Source organism: Labrus bergylta, chromosome 8 (assembly GCF_963930695.1).
Source record: "Labrus bergylta chromosome 8, fLabBer1.1, whole genome shotgun sequence".
Taxonomy (NCBI): Eukaryota; Metazoa; Chordata; class Actinopteri; order Labriformes; family Labridae; genus Labrus; species Labrus bergylta.
This window is the reverse complement of record NC_089202.1, coordinates 22,739,839-22,760,720: the sequence shown is the minus strand read 5'-3', so window position 1 is coordinate 22,760,720 and position 20,882 is coordinate 22,739,839. Positions and strand designations below refer to the sequence as shown.

The window sequence follows — 20,882 nt, the reverse complement described above, 5'->3', positions numbered from 1 at the left end:
TTGTCAGAGGCGGTACTGCTGTTAAAATCAACTAGTTTGGCTGTGAACCCTGAAGGCGACCTTCAGTGTTGAAAAATTACACCAGTGCTGAAGTGAGAAATCCTGCGGTTGTGGAGTGGAGGCTGTCTGCAGAAGCACAGGAAGTCACATACACACCCATTATATAAAGACAGTCTTTACAGCGGACATTAACATGTTTACAGCCTGGTTAAAAAAAATATATATATTAAATGAATACAGGCGACGCAATGTAACCGTTTATCAAAAAGCTTAAAACTATCCTCAGCTCCAGCTCTCAAGTCTGTCGTTACGTTGACTGAAAGTCAGGGTGAGACAGGATTTCCAACATGGAGACCGCCATTGATGGGACTCCAAAGCCCCCTGCAGGAACAGAGGAGTGACTTCACTCAGGCTTTGCCTTTGTCCATTAATAACAGGCTGCAGGTAGTCTTAAGAACGGTTCAAAGTTGAGGTACTATCACCGTGGGCCATCGGGTCAGGATGCAGGAATCCAACAAGACTTGATTTTAAGGTAACAGGTTTATTTCTTCAAATTAGGTGAATCATAAGGGTAACATAAGACACACATAGGATTGAACATCCATGCTGAAAGACAAAATAATATTAGTACAATAAACAAGTCAAATTACATTTCATTCTGAAAGGAAATAACTATAAATAAAGTGCTTAGGACAAATTAAAATGGACTAGATAGTAACTCAAATAGGAGTAAAAGCCACCTTACCATTGCTGAACTGCCACCACATGTGAGGATGAAAACATGAGTGCAAGGGAGTGCAGTCTTAAATAAGGAGTAGGCAGGTGAATTCAATCTAATTAATTAGTGACAGAGTGCAAACAACAACCAATCAAGGGGGAGTGTCAAAAGTCAAAAAGTATTTGAAGCGCCTTTTAAAATGTTGTTTTTGTCATTGATTGTTTGAATTTTATTATGTTAAATGGACTGTATTTGAATTCTTTAATGGATGACCGAAATAAAAAATATATACAGACTTCATAAAATACCTGAGAAGGAGATTGGAGATGCAGATTTGTCTGGTGAATTTATCAGCTGCTAATGATAAATATTTGGTCCAGTGTTATCTCCCCCAAAGGTCCAGCGCACAAGAGGAGAATATTTTTCATAATTGATGTCGAAATGAAGCCTCGTGACTCACAGATTATAATCACCGAAGAGGACCGACATCATCCACTCCATCGGTGCGTAAAAACCCCGCAAAGTGCGCAAAGGGACCATTGAAGCATCAATAGGGAACGACTGTTCTCTGCTCTGCATCAACTCAAATATTACAACAGCGAGCTGTTCACTACCTGCACACAAATAGTTATCATTATATTTAGTCCACGCAGAAAGGTTTCAGCTTTCATATTTTTACGCAGAGGATTTTGGATGAAATTACGCACGGGTTCTTTAGGCATTGATGGAGCTCGTTAAACTTGTTCTGATAGCTGCGCTGCTTCTTACAAATGTCTGCAGTCGAGACGTGGATGTTGACAACTGGAGAGAAGGCTTCGAGGAGGTAAGAGACCCCCGAGATTGGAGAAAAAGGAGTGAATGTGCCTGTTTGAAAAGACTTAGAAAATACATTTTGCGTACAGCGTTTGCCTCAACATCTAGCGATGGAGTAGTCATTTCTAAAACACAAAATAATACAAGATGATACGCTGAGGTAGAAGTTTTATATGGAACAAGTCTTGATGGGACAATTATAGTCTGGAGGATAAGGATAACCATTTTCTCTCTCTCTCTCTCTTTGGGCTCTAACAAGAACAAATGGCCAAACTCTGGAGGAGTTCAGGATGTCTTAGGGAGGATGGCCAGAAAACTGGGACCACGCCAACATCTGGGACTCTTGGGGAAGAAAGAATTCGGTATTTGATGTCATTTCACACCACTTACAAACCTGATTTATATTTAAGAAAGCTCCACACGTGTCTTATTTTATTTATTCCCCCCTTAACAGCAAAAACGCAGACAGCACGTAAACGTAAGTATTATTTCGCTTGCTTTCAATATCGTAAAAAATGCGGACTGACACTGAAATATTTCAACTTGTTTTTTTGTGCAAGGGCATAAATTTCAAACCTTCGTTGGTCTGATGGGTAAAAGGGGATTTGAGGATCAAGGTAGGACACTTCTGTTGTGATATGAAATCAACTGAAGGGTAATGCTGCTTGGTAACAGATGATTTCATCCCTGCAGGAACCTTTTGAGCTGCGAACAAGACTGAAGATCCATGTCTTATTTATTCATTTTACTTTGTTTAATTTCATTTTTTTGACGAGTCTGTTTGTGATTCTTTCATAACATGTCAAATGTAAAAAATTGAAACTGTCTCCAATGCTTAGATGAGAAACAGCGCCATCTAGCGTTTGAATAAAATGTTCAAAACTGTAATTTGTAAACGCATCTCTGAGGTGACTTGGTCATTTTTCCGTGATGAAACCTTTAGATGCATAAGGTGAGGTCGTTTTCTTGCGGTGTCTATGTAGTTATGAGCTGCTATCATTTCATCTTCCAGGTACTCCTGAAAAAGTTTATGATGTCAACGTAGTTACATGTTAACTTATCTTTTATACACTAGAAGAAATCACAGTGTTTATAATGCTACTCCGAGCTTCCCTAAGGGAGTCAAAAATGACCTGACATGCATTTCCTGCAGAATATCATCATGGGAACATTTGATTCTTTAAACTCAAGCTGTCAGGTTCATATTTACTGTCGACCAGGGGCGTGACCAGATGGGTGGCATGCGCCCCCCTAGAAATCTGATTGGCCACCCCAAAAATCCTTAAAAACAATCCTTGTTTTTACATCAATATCTAATTCAAAAGACAGGAGCATAGGAGAGCTCCAATTACCAAATAAAAAAGTTTAATGATTTAAAATGGCAAAATTACCCATTTGAGAAAAAACATAAAAATTCACAAAAGTAGTTGAATTTAAAAAAAACTTACTTAGCAAGATTGAAATCAACAAATTAGCTTGTACATATGACTTTCCCTTACTATCAGGAAGATCAGTGAACACTAAGGTCGGGGGGGTCACTAAGAGTGTGAGGTCCGATCACTTTCATCTAACGGTAAAGAAAATAGTATGTCAGTCTAAAAAATGTTCTCAGGCGTCTCCACAAGAAAGCGCTCTCACTCCTCGGTATCATCACAGGTTTATTAAGTGACTTTGTACAATACAAATGAAAAATAAAATTAAAAATACAGAGATGGAGTACATAGCCAAGCAGATTGCGGTGTTGACTCTTCATTTTCCACTGATCTGATCCTGCAGTGATTGAAACACTGGTTTTTTATTTATTATTATTTGAAGCGTTCGAGGTCACTGTCGGAAATGTGAACGTTTGTTTTTCTTCTTCTCAACAGTGGACGCTGCTCTTAAGTCTCTCAGGAAGTTTCTAAACATACAAAAAAAAAACCCTTCAGCTGGCTCGGTATATATAAAAATAAACTAAAATGAAATATAACACGTATGACGTTATAAATGGTGGTCCGAGGCTAGTGGGGGGGAAAGCTAAACACAGAGGAGGAAAGAAGAAAAAAAAAAGAAACTTTAGCCATTTGTTGAAATCTAGAAAAAAGGCCCAAGGTGCTTTTCTTATTGTGTTTCTTGAGTTCAGGTTTTTCTGTTGACACCTTTTTTCATTTTGAGGCTGTGTCAGGTTATAACCAGATACACTCTAAACAAACAGGATTAGTTAATGCCTTGTCCTCCTCTCACTTTAACACACCACAGAAGAAGAAGAGCAGGTTAAACATTATATGCCGTCACTTTCATAATTTGCTGTAAACAAATACAAATCACCAGAACTTGATTGTACAACAGTCACATGACTCATGAGTTAATTCCACTCTCCAGAAAACTGTACACATCCGTCCTTTAAAAGCGACCTTGGGAGAGAAAGAAGAGAGCAGCAAATAGGGGGGGGTGGGGGGGGGGGGGCAGTATTCAGTTATAACAACAATAATAATAATAATAACATCAATAATAATAATAATAATAATTAAAATAATAATGTGGGTTTGGCCTTTCTAAAAACGGGGTGTTTATGTCTGTCGGCACATTTAACACATTCTGTCGAGAACATGAGTCCCGAGGCAGCGAGGGGGGGGCTCTGTGGTGGCAGTTCTGATCAGGAGACCCCCTCCACCTCCTCGCTTACTCACGCCAGCGCTCCCTCTGGTGGCGGGGAGCAGAAGGGCAGCTGTGCTGGCAAACAGAGCGGAGACCGGGAGAGAGGAGAGGGGGTAGAGGGGAGGAGGAGGGAAAAGAGGAGGGGGGAGTGATGTCAGAGCCACACACTGGCGTCCTGACCGGCAACGTTGGCAAACAGAAAAAACTTGAGTTGGGGTGGTCCTGCCGACTGTCTCTTAAAAGATCTTTCCTTTCTTTTTGTTTTTCTCCAGAGTCCTGCAGAAGACGAGAGAGACAAACAATATTTAATCATCAGTAACTTTTATTTACAGCGCCTTCTTTACTTTTCAGACCTTTGGGTGGAAAATACACGCATGCTCTGAAAGATCTGTTGGTTATGAGGTAATATCACAAAAAAACAGCACGGAGTGATATAACCTCAGGAGAATGTTAAAGTAATGAGGACCAACATGAGACCTCATTGTTCGGCTACAGAGAGGTTAAAACAGCTGTGACGAAGAAAATGAAAACATGTAAAACATAAATCAAGTTTGACCAGAAGACATTTAGAGAAAATCTGAAGTTTTAGTGGGTCTTCTTATGTATAGTTTTGTCCGTCTGTAATGGAGGTTTTACACATTTTGGGGTTTGTGACCCCTAAAACAACAAAATGTGTACCTGGAGAGTAGTGTCAATCAAGACCACACTAACTGAGACCAAGACATACCTGAGACCAGAGTGCTCCAAGACCAAGACATTTAGGGATCGAGACCGAGACAAGACCAAGATTAAGGCAGGGTGAGACATGTTGTATATCTCTGAAAAATCATCATCTTGTGTGCAGGGGGCGTGTCACTCACTTAGACCGTAACACAGGGAAGGTTGCGGCTGTAACAAAGGGGCGATAAAATATAACTACAAATGCGTTATTCTTTGATTAAGAAAGGGGCGTTAAAATTGTTTTCGATTCCGAGACGAGACCAAGACCGATCTTAAGCACTACAACACCACTTGGGACCATTGTCTTCGGCTATATGTGTTCATCTGTTTTTCTCAGGTGAGGAGTTTAATGTGTCACAACTAAAGCTGCAGTGTTGAGCAGTTTTCACATTATGCACTCCTGAAAATGTCTAGATAATTTCAGGAGGACTGCTCTGGAGATTCTCCTGACCTGGCTGTTCACGTATGCACCTCACAGCGGGAGACTATCACTGTCAGACAGGAGGGGGGGAGGGAGGGGGATTTCCTGAGGTAAGATGTGAGGTAAAAAAAGATGCGGACCAAACAACAGAGTCAGCTCACTCGGTCTCGCTGCGGAAAAAATACTCCAGGTGAAGTCAGAACAAAAAATGTGGATGATTGCGATCACACATGCAGCTCGTCCGGGAAATATCATCAAGTGTGAAAGCTCTATAGACTTGTCTGGCCTCCCGGACAGCAGGGTTACCGGTGTAGTAGAAAACCTGATCCATCCTGAAGCAGGTTCATACAATACAACTAATGAATTACTGTTCTGCACAAACCTCCACTGAAACTAAAGCTGTAAGTCAGTCCCACCGTGCATGACATCTGATCCTGGTTTTGTGTAAGTGGACGGCTGCACCATGAGGAGTGTGACAGTGAGTGTGGGTCGTACCTAGAGGCCTCCATTTTCTGCTGCTCCAGGCGCTGATTGGTCTCCCAGTTGGCTCTCTCATCCTCAAACACACGCCTCTTCTCCTCCAGCTCCTTATGCTGGGCCTCCAGGTTCTTCTTCATCTGCTCGTGACGCCGCTGAAGCTGCACGCGGACACAAAGACGGAGCAGGACGTTAAACCACTGCTGCACATACAGACAGCAGAACATGTGAACTATGGAGTTTTTTTTTAACACATTACATCTTCTTATACTCAAAGCTGAGAGGCTTCCCTTTCTTAAGATGGACACAAAATATGTTTAATGTGTCAAATCTGGTAAATGGACTCTAGTGCTTTTTTTTAAGTCTTCTGACTACTCAAAGCGCTTTTACACCGCAGGTCACACCTAAACATGCCCACCCAATCTCACACACTGATGGAAGAGGCTGCTACTTAAAGGCACAGTATGTAGATTCTGCCTCCAGGGGGCTCTCAATCAATACAATTACAAAAGATGCCTTTGAGGCTAGTGGGGAATCATGGGAGTTCTCTTGGGCTAACATGAACAGACATGCCTGTTACAACTATAAAAGTGGTCAATTAATCAATATAGATGTTTTAATGTAAACATGTAGGTGTTGCCCAAGGACACATCGGACATGTGGCTGCAGGAGCTGGGGATCGAACCCCCTACCGTCCGGTTAAGAGGCGACCGACTCAACCAACTGAGCCTCAGCCGCCCCTTGTAGATCCCCTGTGCTGAAATGTTTGCCAGGGGGTCGTATTGATGGTGCAGTACATTGTGCTGCTCAGTTTTAATATGTTATACGCCTTTGGAGGACTACAGCTCAGAACCAGAGCGTCAGTATTTAACAAACCCAGAGTCTGTGTTTATGTGTGCGAGTGTGTGTTTTTTTTTACCTCTGCTTCAGAGTCTTTGAGTTTCTGCACTTTTTCCTTGACTTTCATTTCAAACACCTGCTCCATCTCGATCTCCATCTTCTTCATCTTAGTCACGTGCTCTCGCCTCTCCTCCTCCATCTGGGCCAGAGGACTCCTTCACGAGGAGCACGCGAGAGCGCAACACAAGAAGACACACACACACATACACAGATTTAGATCAGAACTATAGAGCACCACCATCAGTACTCTGCTACACACACACTCATCAAGAATTCCATCACTAGGAGATCGACGTCTGCATTTACTGAACTTGATCTGTTGTTTGTAATCAACTCAGCTCTAGGGACAAATTTGTTCTGTACACAGAAATCTAATTTTAGGGATTAAAAGGATGAAGACAAGGATACAAATATGGACCAAAAAAAACAACCTTTGACATCAATAGCCCTCAATCCAAATCGAGGCACAACATATTCAGGTTCAGGAAGGGAAGCTGTACATGAGAGGTAAAGTTTTTAGGAAAGAAGGAATTCCACAAGGCTGAGACAGGAACAGGAAACCAGGCAGGAAACTCACAGAGACCAAGAACAACCAAAGAGTTGAAAATGCAAAGCACCTGGCTGTGAGTGCAGGTGTGTGTGTGTGTGTGTGTGTGTGTGGGGGGGGGGGGGGGGGGGGGAGTAAAGCTCACCGGGATGTTTGTTGCATTAGAGACCTGACATGAGATAAACGGAGCGGTAACACAGATTCAAGTCGTTTGCCTGATTTAAACTTATTTTAGTGCTGTGACAAACTAGGTAAATATCCCGCATCAGCCCCATTAATCTCAAATCGGTCGAGCCCTACAACAAAGTGCTTCATAAAGCGATTATCTGATGATGATTTAGCTGTGACTGATGTCTTTACACAGATAGATGATGATGCATGTGCAGCTCAGGGTCAAATATAAAGATGTTGTTTCTCAGCAATCATTCCAGTCTCACTTTCTTTTTTTTTTTTAAAGTTGCTAGTCTGGCTGTAAACAAAGGAAACGAATTGAAGAGTCCTCTATAGCCTTACCTCTGGATACAACAGAAACTGATGCTCCCAGAGGCTATATATATTATGCTGGGGTCAAGTGATAGCCAATGACGTTTGGAGAAGTTTCATCTGGAAGTGCTCAGAGACGATGCACGTCCTCATGTGACGTGAGAAATATTCTGAAGTTGTAGCTTTGAGTGATTTAGTCGTAATAACATGTTAATAATTACTCCTAACCGCTCCACACACCTCACAAACAGGTCTTTAGTTTATTAGTAGAAGCAGAAGCAGCAGGTGGAACCAGTTGTCGAATGCACCAATGAAAAGTATTTTGTTTTCCAGAAAAAAAAGAGAGACCATCACATTCATAGCCGACAGGCTGTATTCAGAAATGTGTTAATTCACACTTTTCTCCTGCTGTTCCTGGAAAAATCTGCTGACAGAGGGAAGTTGGTTGGGGCTTGGAGGGAGAGGGGAGGGGCGAGGGGCTAAGTCAACACTGGAAAGGAAGTCACCCAAATGCAGCCAACGGGGAGAGAGAAAAAAGGAAGACTGGAGGGGAATGAATATCAAACACAAGGGTCTCAAAAAATAAGAAAAAAATGACCACTTACATTCCTTCAACTGTGTCAAGTCTAAAAAACAAAAAAAAACACACATACAACCACACACACACACATTCGCACACACAGAGACACACACACAGCATGCTACAATGAGCTCATGCACAAAACAAACTTTCACTGCAAATGGTCAAAATAAAACAAAAGCCTTGAACAATGAGACGCTCTGCCTTGGGAGCCGAGTGTTGGAGGTGATCTCATGTTTAAAAGTGTGTTAGCGTCAGCAGTGTGAGGCCGCTAGTCAGCTAGTAGTGTTACATGTTTACAGCTGAGTGAGTTAGCAGTTTGTGGTTTGCTTGTGTCCTCACAAACGAGGAAGCAGCGCTGCGCTCTCAATGAGAATGAGCGGCTTGATTTTATGCAGAGTAGTTCATTAATAGGACACAACAAAAGCATGATCACTGAATGATTGTTGAACTTTACCGACAGAGAACGGATGGATGAACGAACTCCCCCAAAGCGATGTTTATTAAGTATGAATCAATGTGATCAAAGAAGAAAAAATAATATGATTAACTAATTGGTAAAACAGTGCTTTGATTCAAATCTTTTTAAAGGTCACATATTCTGTAAAATCCTCTTCCCCATGTTCTTCTAACACTACTGTGTGTCTCTAGTCTGTCTATAAACCCCCCAATGATGAGAAAAGTCCATCCTCTCCGTCTTTTTCCTGCTCCACTTTTCAGAAAATGTGTGCTCAAACAGGCCGTTTGGAGATTTTCCCTTCATGACATCACAAAGGGCAGTAGCCCCTCCCCCAGGTGGGTGACACTCCCACAGCTAGGTGTTTGTTCTGCCCTCTGAGTCTGCCTTCTAAACGTAAACAATAGGACATGGAGAGAGAAAGCCCGAGTACACCCAAGCCCTTCCAGAGAGGGGGCGTGGTCAAACTCAGCTCATTTACATTTAAAGGTACAGACACAGAAACAGCCTGTTCTGAGCAGGGCTGAAATAGAGGGGTTTATAGGCATGATCAAATACAGGATCAGAGTGGATTTAGAACAAGAAACAGGAACAGGAGCTGTTTCGAGGAGCTCTGAGACTTATTTAAACTGGTTGAAGAAGAAGAGAATATGTGACCTTTAACCCTCCTGACAAACGGCTACAACCCTCTGCCAGGTATTTAACTCAGTCACGCCCTAATAATACATATTCATGAATAACCCTGAGGATTAGAAACATCAAATCGGATGTGCAAAGAAAACCTCTCTCAACCATTTTAAGTAAAAAGAAGATAAGGTATCCTGCCTAGCTCATCAACAGCTGTTGTCTCTTGTTGACCTTTGTCCGTTACTTACTTTGTGGACAGTTGACCTTTGGCTCTGTTGTTGTCCACTCCGTTGTAGGTTACGGCAGCCAGCTTCCTGCTGCGGTAATTTTCATAATGGACATTGTTCGTCACGTCCTTCAGGTCCTGCATGTGAGTCCTGCAGACGAAGAATTCAAAAATATTTAAAGATTTCTTAAGACACAATTCTTCAACTGAACCTTCACCTACAATACGACCTGATGGAGACATGAACTATCAGATAAACAATGAACTAGTGAGAAAGTTAAGCAGCTTCTCTTCTCTTAGCTCCCTGAAATGTTTTTAGAAACGACAGCTAAAAGAGGTTCTTTTTTTATTTTCAGTACCTGATGAGCATATCTCTGAGGATGGTGAAGTCGCAGTGGTCACTGTTTTCAACTAGAAGAGAAAACAAGAAGTCAGTTAACGGCTCTAATTATACAAACAACAAAAAAGTTATTTATACCAGTGCAGGGAAACACAGAGACAGAAGTAATATACACTTCCTGTTGTGTCATGATGCTTAGACGTTTTACAAATAAGCTTTTCATACAAGTTCTTCAGCCTCTCTCTGTTGTCATCAGTTTCTGAAATGTGTTTTAACCAAAGACTTTAAATATTAACGGACGAAGCCTGAGTGATGCCAACTGTCTATTCCTGCAGGGGGCGCTGGAGTCCCATCGATGGTGGTCTCTATGTTGGAAAAGCTGTCTCACCCTAACTTTCAGTCAACCTAACGACAGACTGAGAGCTGGAGCTGAGGCGAGTTTTAAGCCTCCTGACAAACCGTTACATCGCACCAACCTGTCAATCAGGTCAGCTACACGCCTTATTGTGACTAACTCTTATCCTTCATCAAATCAAAACTTGATTTCGAGACATGAGCTAATCAGCCATATTTGTTTTTTTGAAGCAGGCTGTAAACATGTTAATCTCTGCTGTAAAAACAGGCTTTTTTGAATGGGTGTGTATGTGTCTTCCTGCAGCCAGCCTCTATTGGACACTCAAGGAACTGCAGGATTTTTTCACTACGGCATCGGCTTCATTTTCCAACACGGTGGCTTGCTGTGGGGTTTTACTCCATCACTTCTTTACCTTATTATCAGTATTAATGAATGTTTTTATTGTGTTTAATTAAAGCTAAAGAGTCGTACCTTCTGCAACTCCCCAGGGATACTGTCTCCCTCGGACCCTCTTGCTGTTCACCTCGATGATGGTGTTGCTTCCTACTACAGCCAGCGGCAACTTGTCCTGTGTAAAAACAAAACAAACATTTTTCAATGAAGGTGGTTGACTCAGCTGAGGAAAAACAGGTTTTATTTACATAATAAGACGTTTGAGTTGACAGCATACCTTAATCTTCTTCACCAGCCTGTTCTCCTCTTCGTCATCCGTCTCAGGGAACTCGTAGATCTTTATCTTGTGCTCTTGGATTTCCCTCATGATCTTAAAGTGGAGAAGTAAAGATTTAGCTTAATAATCTTGGATCTGGAAAGGTGCCATCTGAGTTCATTCAAACAGACTCCATTCAACACAGATAAATCAAATTATCAGATTGACTATTTAGTTGTCAGACTTTCAAAGCTTCTGCTCAACAGGAAACACTAATCAATCTTTCTTTCTGTATAAACTGAATCAGTCTGAATATAAGATGACCCTTGGTGTAAGATCAGTGTGTGTCAAAGCACAGGTAATGTTCCACCTTGTTATTTTCCATCCACACAGACTGTGTCTCCTTCACACACTAAAACCTGCTGGTACATCCTCGCACATCATCTGCTCTAACTCCAAATCGGGTCTTTTTTTACTTGGCTTTCCTTCCCGGTACATATTTTTGTCTTCATACCGATGGCGACCACAGTTAAACAAACACTGAGCACTTTTTCTGCAGAAGTTTGCAGCGCTGGAGGAAAGAACTGACCTGCTTCTTGAAGAGCTGGCATTCTTCCGGAGTGAGGGTGTCTGCTTTTGCGATCAGCGGGATGACGTTGACTTTCTCATGCAACCGTTTCATGAACTCGATGTCCAAAGGCTTCAGCCTGCGCGGAGATAAAGACACAGATTTATTCATAGTCCAACTGCAAACTGTGAGCCATTTCAAATCGCTCAAAATCTCTTCATACCACCAAATTTTTACTGATAGCCACTTTGTATTTATTTTAAGCTTAAATATGCTAATGAGTTATGTTTTGTTTAAGAAACTGTGCATATTGGAGCTGTTTGCTTCTTCTTGGACAAGACATGACTACGTTAAGTAAAAACAAATATAGAAGAGTATCTGTGAATGATGTTGTTACGTCTAAGAATATGACCTTGTCGTCATGAGACAGCACAGTGTTTTCTGCTGAATAAATAGTATATGATATCAGAAAATACTTAAGTTGTAGCACAGCATTTTCTGCATGAGATCATTGAACATGTCTTTGGGTCTTCGAAGGAAAAACTGAAATTTCACTGTGAGTCAAAATCCCCCCACTGAAGAAAAACTCAATGCTGTTTTATTGAGAGAATTGAGAGTGGGATGCATGTTTGTCACGTCGCCAACAGCCACGCAGGTCAGTTCACAACTCAGTGCCTCACTGACACTCTGAAGGAAAACCTGCAAACAGCAGCTGACTACACAAACTGTTATCTGGCAGAGGAGCTATGGATAAAACTATTTCAGTTTCACTATTTGTGTGATTAAAACTCTGCAGAAGACAACCCTCATAAGATGTGAATATTTCAGAGACATCCAAGTGAACTGAACAAACTAAATCATGTCTTAATTACAGTAAAAACAGCCCTGGAGGTCTGCCTGGACCCTTCACAGAGAGGCCATGACAACGTGCTGCTGACGAGTTGTCATTTGGAAAACCAACAACATCGACTTCGGTGAGATTCAGAAACCTCTGGACCAAGTCTGTTGTTCAAATAATTTATCCATAAAGAAGAAAAAATCAATTCCATTCAAATTAACTTCCAAAAACAGAGAAACATCTTTGCGTTTCTAGAAGACTGCAAAAATCTAGCCAAATTGAGCTTATATGTAAGACCTCAGGAAATGTGCATACATTCACAACAATGATTAGGAAAGTTGAAGCACAAGAAAAAAATCCTTAAAAAAAGGTCTAATCAGTAAGATGTGTAGTGAGTGAAATGATAAAGTGAGCTTACTATATGATCAGACATTAAGGAAACATGCTATGTTGAAGTGCTGGCTTCTCTGACAACAATGCAGCAGCCAGTATGTCCTCCTTCTAACTTTACATTCTGGTCCTGAATGCTCTGGATTTGTTTGGACTAGAGAAGGTAGGCGGTTTTAAGTCACCCCCACACGGCCGTTTTGGACGCCCCTCAGTTTGCCAGATATGAGAGCAGTTATCAGGTCAAACCAACAGGTGTTGCAGCGATGGAAGGCGGGAAAGAGAACTGGTTCAGATAGAAGTGATTGTACCCGACCTAAAAAGTATCTTACAAAGAAAAATCTCAAATCTTCACATTTAAGTAACAGGATTTTTGCTTTAAAATGATTGATGCATTATAACTCAGATAGAAACACATTGTTCAAATGTTTTCCTGTTGACTGACTGATCATACAACTAATTGTTTCAGCTTCACTGATGTCCATAAAACACTTCTCATAACGTTTGGGGAAGTCCGTGTCAAATGATCGAACCGAGGTTGATGTGCGTGATCTTTTCGTCAATGAGTCACCGACCTCAAACCTTTAAGAAAAAGCAACCAGCCGAGTTCAGCTGGCAGCTCAATGTCCAGATTGTCTCTCAATGTTGGAGGTCATTGTGCTTGTGTGTGAGATCACCCAGCTGCTGTTGTGAGGGGACGCTCTGTCTGTCTGTCTATAGTCGAGTGTGTGTGTGTGTGTGTGTGTGTGTGTGTGTGTGTGTGTGTGTGTGTGTGTGTGTGTGTGTGTGAGAACATACGCTGCCCATCCTCAAGGCTGAAGTACAGCTTGTGTGGTACAGAGGACAGGCTTGTACAAACACAACGTCTCACAGAGAGGACAGACGGACTGACAGACAGACCGAGGAAGAGGAGGAAGAGGAGGACAGAGGCTCGTTCATTGTTTACAGTCGGTCACGGTCAACAGCTTTAAGGGCATGTGAGCACACGGGAAACGACTGCATCAACACAAACACTCTCCTCCCCTGAAGTGTTAACCAGCACAAGCTCCTTTTGTCTTTTTCTTTTAAGCTTCAGATCCATGATGAAGGACTGTCATAGTATCATTTTAAAACCAATTCAGGGCAGGAAGGAACCTGTGAAGTTTCTCACTTTTGCTACTTTCACACTTTCTGCAGTTTGAAAGAGCAGTGCACGTACACAAACGTTTTATTAAAAGGGGAAAGCACAACTTGGCTGTCAATGCACTACGGAGGATCTGGTGGCTTGGAAATAATACACATTAATATTAAAATTCCCCAAAGTCACTTCTTTTTTTAAACATTCGGCGATCACTGTATCAACAGCTGGGCCGCCTGCCAGCGTCTTCAAGCGTATCGCTGGTGTCCTCCCACCATTTTTCCCCTTCTGCGAGCTTCATGTTTTAACCCCCTGACAAGTCGACTCAGTCTCATGAGATCGTTTGGAGTAATAGCCCGGGGGAGATAAAGTAAGACAACACAAATATGTTTACAGCACACACTCGGGAGCTGCAAAGCATTGACCTCTAATTCATGCTGACGAACAAAGAGCTGCCTCTGAGGCAGGAAGGAGTTAGTTGACTTGAAGAAAACGCTGAAGGAAGACGAGCTGTATGAGCCGTCTTAATATTCTTTTTCCAGGCTGCAATGCTACATTGGATTTTTGAGACTTATAGCTATAATGATTATAGCGTTGAATAATCCATTGAAAGCTACTTTGGTGGCAGATTTACTAAATACTCGAGTACTGGCTTTACCTATGAACAAATACGAGTACTCGCTAATTATATATATTAGGGGCTTTATTCAGTTTGGCCTCGTGTCCAGCTAGCGTTTTTTCAATTGTTTTGAGTAGAGAGCGTATGCAGCAGAATGCGCTCCACTGTTCATGCTTTTCTGTCATCTCTTGTTTTGTAGTGAACGGGGAGGTAACACTGCTCACACTATCACCAAGTGGCTCTGAATAAAAGTGACTCACCCGTGTCCCGAGGGGGCGATGAAGTACAGACAGCAGTGGATCCGGCTGTCCGGCATCTGTCGTCTGTTGACCCGGGACTCTGAGTTCAGGTAGTCTTCAAACTTGCTGTCTATGTGGTCGATGATCGGCTGCCAGCTGGGTAGTGAAAAATACAGTTTTTGTTAAGAAAAAAAAAAATCTTCACAAAGATCCGGTATGATTAATTAAATTGACTGTCCTTACCAGTTGCTGTTATCGACAGCATCTCCGAACCCGGGGGTGTCGACTATCGTGAGAAGCAGCTGGACTCCTCCTTCTTTTACTAAAACTTTACATTGTTCAACCTGACACAGGGAAGAGATCGAAAGGGAAACAGTCACTCTTTCCATTTATGCCACAGAATGTGAAAATATATCCCCGGAGGTGGGGTGCTCCTATTAGTGGAAGCTGAAATAACATATATTCCTCAGAGAAAACACTTAAAGCTAGCAGCATGTAGCAACACGCCGCCCCACACTGTGCTATTAGCTAGCTATGCTGGGAAACCAGAGGAGCACACAGGGCATCTGGAGATAGCAAAGCTGTCAGTCAGCAGCCAGACAGATAAAGTGAAGCACTCGAGGCACTTAAGTTTGGGAACAACGTTGTGTAATTGAGGGAGATGGCATTTATGGCCGCAGCTGTCTGACAGTCTGACTTGTTTAAACCAGGAAGAGAAAAGAAAGAGATCATACTGCACGCCTTGAAGCCTAAATCAGAACTTCATGTTTTTACAAATAAAGTCAGCTCCTAAAAGCGCCGTTTAAAACAAAAACGAAAATCACAAATAAATTCTACGCTAATCAGTGAGGCTTTCATCTCTAAAAACTCAGATCCTTTATGCTAATATTGAATCTTATCATTGTGCGTATCATACGGGGGGGAAACGGATCATTCTTATGGTTTTTAAAACGTCAAGGCTCTCTGGTATGTGGGATATATTTGGTTATAACTAGGGCCCGACTGATATGGGATTTTTGGGTCTGATATCGATATTAGGGAGTTGTAATCCATCTAGCACACTCTGCTGGTGAAAGAGAGCTTCTAGTGTAATACAATGATACATAAACTGGTGTTAAAATCTAGTAATATGAGCGCTTATCTGGGATAAAAGTAGCCGATAACGATAGTCACTGGATATGCTCTAGCCAAAACTAAATCTAAACTCCAAATATGTAAATAAAGAGGTCAAATTAAAAGGATGACTGTTTGACAATAATAAAGATCATTATAAAACATCAGAGAAAAACGTATAGTAATGTAAAGCTATCATTTGAAACGTCAAGTGAGTGAAGAAAAGAAATCTAAATAAAAAAACTCTGAAATGCTGGAGTCCTCTCTGTCACTTTAAGAGTTTTGTTTAAAACGCTTTTTCACCGTTAATGCTCGTGCTGCCGTAACTGTAATCGCGCAAACAAAGAAGTTGGATGTTTCTAGAATGATCTCAGAGGAGTTTAGGGCAGTTCATCTTTGTGGGAACAAAACTGTTAAAAACATTAAGTAGGTTTTTCTGTCGTTAAGACGGGTGTGATACGAGCTGCTTCTGATGCAGCTTTGGTGAGTTTGTGGCTCTACTTTCAAAATAAAAGCCTCTGAGAGATGGTTTGGAGCGCTGCCATAGCCGCTGCTGCTGCTGGCTGAGAGAGATTTACAAGCCAACGTGAAAAGACATTTTTAAACTTTGATGTTTGGTCGACTTCTCGCTGTAGAGAGCGTGTTTCAAATTCCACACTATTTCTGTTTTCTTTTGCTGCAGAGCACGGCAACGCTTCCTGCAGCTGTGTTTGTTGAAACAGTGTACTTAGGTTGTCCAAATGTCCAAAACTGAAGTACATTTTTGATTCCAAGTGATACACTGTCCCATTTTTTTAATGTGCGTTTACATTGACTTGAGTATCCCGGTTTTGATCAGGTTTTTTTTAATTATCCCGTTTTTGTGTTTGTGCATGTTAATATAATAATAATGATAATCATATCCCAATTTGAGAAACTGGGATAAGCCCTTATCCCGACTCTTAAAAACCTGATTTTGCTACCTTAAGAACTTAGAAAGAAGCAGGATTCTGTGGCATGTATACGCTTTACCCCGGCTTCTGACAGCTGACGACTACCTGCGCAGCCAAGTGATGCACCAGCAAAACAAACATTTTCTGTGACAAATTTTAAACGAGATGAATGAGACCCCTGTGGGTTATTGCAGGCTCAGCACTTTTCAATGCCAACACTGCGAAAGACAAAACAGTTGATTTGTCGCCCCAAAGTAAGACGCTCTTGTTGCAACTGCTATAAAATGCAGTCATCAGAAACCCGGATAGTAGTGTTTATCATGTACACAGGGATATGAATATCCAGGTTATCTGTGAGCATGTGAACACCATATCCTTAATATGATCAAAACCCGGATATGGCTCAAAACTGGGATACTCAAGTTCACTTTAACACGCTCACTGATCAACAGTATCCAAAGGTACTGAAGCTTTAAATAAAACTACAAATCTTTAGTTATATTTAATCCAAAGCTGCCAAAAGCAGGAGAGGGAGAGAGCAGTGTTGGTCCACTCAAATACAACGCTGGGAAAATACTTAATCACCAACACTTCTCAAGTCCTTTTAATGTTTTAAAAAAAATGTGAAAGTTGCGTTGATGTCTCTCACAACAGACAGAGAGCAGAGGAGGTGATTAAAACAAGAAATAACCGAACTCTGGGTGTCTAGGACGTCTACTTTGTTCTTGTGAAATCAAACCAGGTCGATTCATTACAATCCTGCCGTGTACGACATCTAAACTCAGAGTTACCAAAACGTACCTGTACGGTCTTTTTAATACGATGTGAGGGTCCAGGATACTCTGCAGAATATAAGTCCGTCAGGAACAGAGAGTTGATCAACGTGGATTTGCCCAACCCTGACTCACCTGGGAAAAGTAAAAGAAGAATTAGTTAAACCTGGAGGTAGTCATGTTAGGGTTATAAGGTTTCCAAACAGTAAATCACTGCACAATGTTGAATAACATATTGAGAATGTATACCCCAGTGTCCTGCATCTCATCCACATAAAGTTCACTGTTGACCTTCTTAAGACAATCAAAAGCCAAGTGTCTATCCGAGGATGAGACTGACATTTGTCCAACACATTAATCTATTTGGTTTAACAGTTGAGAGGCTAAGGAAACAACACAGACAAAGGCCCTTGTTATTTGCAGCTGACTGGCTGTGTGGTCCGGGAGGCTTCTCAAGCTTGGTCGGCCATTGTGCGCCCAGTTTCCAAGCTCCCGGTGAAAAGAATCATTAGTGGAAATGACCACTGACACCGCCTGCCTTGGCCGACGGCCACGAGTCAATATTTAACAAGCCAACATTTACACCAGAGCGACAGTCAGAGCCCAGCTCGCATCGTATCTTCAGTCTGTGGCGTGTCACTGTGTGGTGAGGGTATGTGCATGTTCATTTCACTGCAGTTTGAGGCGTTGACAGGCCTGTGAAATGAGCTGCTCTGCAATGTGTGAGGCGAACAGGTTGTTGGGTCATGTGTGTCACATGGGCAGAGCAGACGTGCCAGTCACTGCTGGTAATGCCATTCCCATCTCTCTTTCCCTTCCTCTATCTTTCATCGTCCTTTCCTCTTTTCACAGCACACTGGTGACGCATTGCCTTTCGCAGCGGGGACATGTGGGCTCACAGCTTGTTGGAGCCAAAAAAAAAAGCTGAATATTGTGTGTGATGAGACCAGAAAAACAATGGCAGGCATTGAACTACCACCAAGCCCAGAGGACCCCCCCCCCCCCCAATATTCTTCGTTACTAGATGCAATGCCATTTGTATCTCCTTTGAAATGACTCTCAAAACGCAGCTTTTTGTCACAACACATTGTAGCACTAACAAACCCCACAGGACTACTTAGTCACCAACCGGCAGCTTTAACAAAGGACACCGCAAAGAAGAGGAACAAACCAAACCAAAGGACTTCATCATGAGGATGATCTAATGCAAGTACCAAAATAACAGCAAAAAGGCTGAAAAACACCATCACTATTATTTTTTTCTGTATTTCCCAAAGCTCAAGAAAGCCTATTGTAGATTTTTGTTCTGTCCACAACCCGACGATTTGCAGTTGGGTGAGTAAAGAACCCTTTAAGTACTCACATGTTAGGATTGAGTATAACTACCTTTTCTCTCGATAGTAATGAAAGAATGCACAGTTGCAGAAATGTAAACACTGTAAACATGGGGTCTTTAGAAATGAAGTGCGGAGAACGCAGCAGGACATAGGCTATTCTTAGAGGCATGCTGGGTAAAAAAAACTCTTGTTGGTCCCACCACAGGAAATGGTTTTGACCCGAGGACTTTTTCCCTCCAAACAGGGACTGATCAGCTGAGGAGGACTTTGGCCTGGTGTCAAACACCACATCCAGGCATTTTTAAAGAATGTCTGCATGTTTGACTAGCTGAGAGCAGCTTTTGATAAATCCATCTGGAGTCACAGTTTTAACGATCTGACATAAAGATGTATTTAAAATTCTAAAAAGCAATGCAACAGTCTTCTCCTCACTACAGAGCTGGGGGCGCGCGCACACACACACACACACACACACACACACACACACACACACACACACACACACACACACACACACACACACACACACACACACACACACACACACACACACACACACACACACACACACACACACACACACACACACACACACACACACACACACACACACACACACACACACACACACACACACACACACACACACACACACACACACACACACACACACACACACACACACACACACACACACACACACACACACACACACACACACACACACACACACTCTGCCTCTCGCTTAAAAACAAACCGCAGTGACGGACTTTAAAACGCCAACCGCGACAACTACAATGAAATGATTCATCTAAAACCAGGGCAAGCAGAGGGCAAGCAGAGGGCTGAGCAGCGTGTGTTCTTACCGACGACCATCAGGGTGAACTCGAAGCCCCTCTTCACAGACTTCCTGTACACTTGGTTTGGGAGGCTTGCAAAGCCAACATATCCTTCCAGGTTCTTTTGCTGCTGTGAGATAGAAACACAAACGTTAAAATCATGAAGAAATGTAACCTCGATCCTTATCGTAAAGCTTACAGAAAGGTTTAAAAACCACACTGTTCTCACATGTTGACATTTCTAAGCAACTGAAGCCTGATGAAAACACTCAAACCCCAATACAGATATTGGTCTGACAAAATCTGACGACTTCTCAAATTATTTCTGGAATTCTTGACTTTTGGCGCGTTCCATTTCAACTCAGAAGTCGGAAATTCAGAGTTGGAAACTTGGAGAACCTTCAGTAGTCCCGAGTTAAAACCCAACATGGCTGCTACGTGCATCAACAGTAACATTTAAGCTGTACATAATTGTGTTTATTAGCAACTTAGTCCTAGTTTTGTGTAATTAAATCAAACAGATAGTATCGTGCAAGTTCTATCTGTGAACATGTCGTCGTATTATTTTCACGCACAAACTATCACATAGTGTTTTCTTATTGCCACCAGGTATTCGCTAACAAAACAAAGGTACTCCTGGAGGCGTCCATGTTGCTTGTCCGACTTGTTGCAAACCCACAACTGGAACGCAATTCATTGGAATGTGACGGAATTCACAGATTCTAGATTTGAGATAAATGGAACGTTCCATCTGCCCAGTATCCCTTGCACCATGTAATCATTTCTGAGGACAACTAGGTATATGTTTCTAATCTATTTTCTCACATCAGTGCTTGTCCATGTGCAGGACACGGCTCAAAAATTAACACATTATATGATATGGTACACCACGTCTAACATGACAGTTAGATTATTTTTTTGTTTTAGTTATAATTGTGCAACCATGAGTCATACTATTTTAAAAGTACCAGTTCTTTCATTAAAACATTAAGTTTAAAAAGTGTCTGTTACTTTAATTATTTTTGCAGGTCATACAGATCGTTGGTATACTCACAGCTGTTTTGTGTAGATCAATATGGTGCAGTCCCATCCCAAAGTGCAGGAAGAGCCAGTGTTTCCAGGGTCAGCCAGCGATGGGAGAGAGAGCACAAAAACAAAAAAAGCAACAGG

The 20,882-nt window shown here is 41.9% G+C and overlaps 2 protein-coding genes across 3 annotated transcripts; one reads left to right on the top strand and one right to left on the bottom strand.

Moving 5' to 3' along the window:
* Positions 1-821: 821 nt before the first annotated feature.
* LOC109998703 (protachykinin) lies at positions 822-2,431 on the top strand. The gene is made up of 5 exons (XM_020653575.3): positions 822-1,541; positions 1,791-1,893; positions 1,986-2,009; positions 2,092-2,148; positions 2,225-2,431. Exons 1-5 carry the CDS (start codon positions 1,443-1,445, stop codon positions 2,233-2,235), a joined length of 294 nt encoding a protein of 97 aa, XP_020509231.2. The 5' UTR covers positions 822-1,442; the 3' UTR covers positions 2,236-2,431.
* Positions 2,432-3,176: 745 nt separating this feature from the next.
* Positions 3,177-19,863, bottom strand: septin7b (septin 7b). Of its 2 annotated transcripts, XM_029281117.2 has the most exons (13): positions 19,740-19,863; positions 17,565-17,671; positions 14,962-15,062; positions 14,740-14,874; positions 11,540-11,657; positions 10,972-11,064; positions 10,773-10,869; positions 9,966-10,017; positions 9,629-9,757; positions 8,322-8,342; positions 6,706-6,841; positions 5,805-5,947; positions 3,177-4,444 (listed from the first exon to the last, which is right to left on the bottom strand). In XM_029281117.2, the coding sequence occupies exons 1-13, from the start codon at positions 19,747-19,749 to the stop codon at positions 4,405-4,407; spliced, it is 1,182 nt and encodes a 393-aa protein (XP_029136950.2). In that variant the 5' UTR covers positions 19,750-19,863; the 3' UTR covers positions 3,177-4,404. The 2 variants fall into 2 exon arrangements, with proteins under 2 accessions (XP_029136950.2, XP_065814272.1); XM_065958200.1 differs by lacking the exon at positions 8,322-8,342.
* Between the last annotated feature and the right edge of the window lie 1,019 nt (positions 19,864-20,882).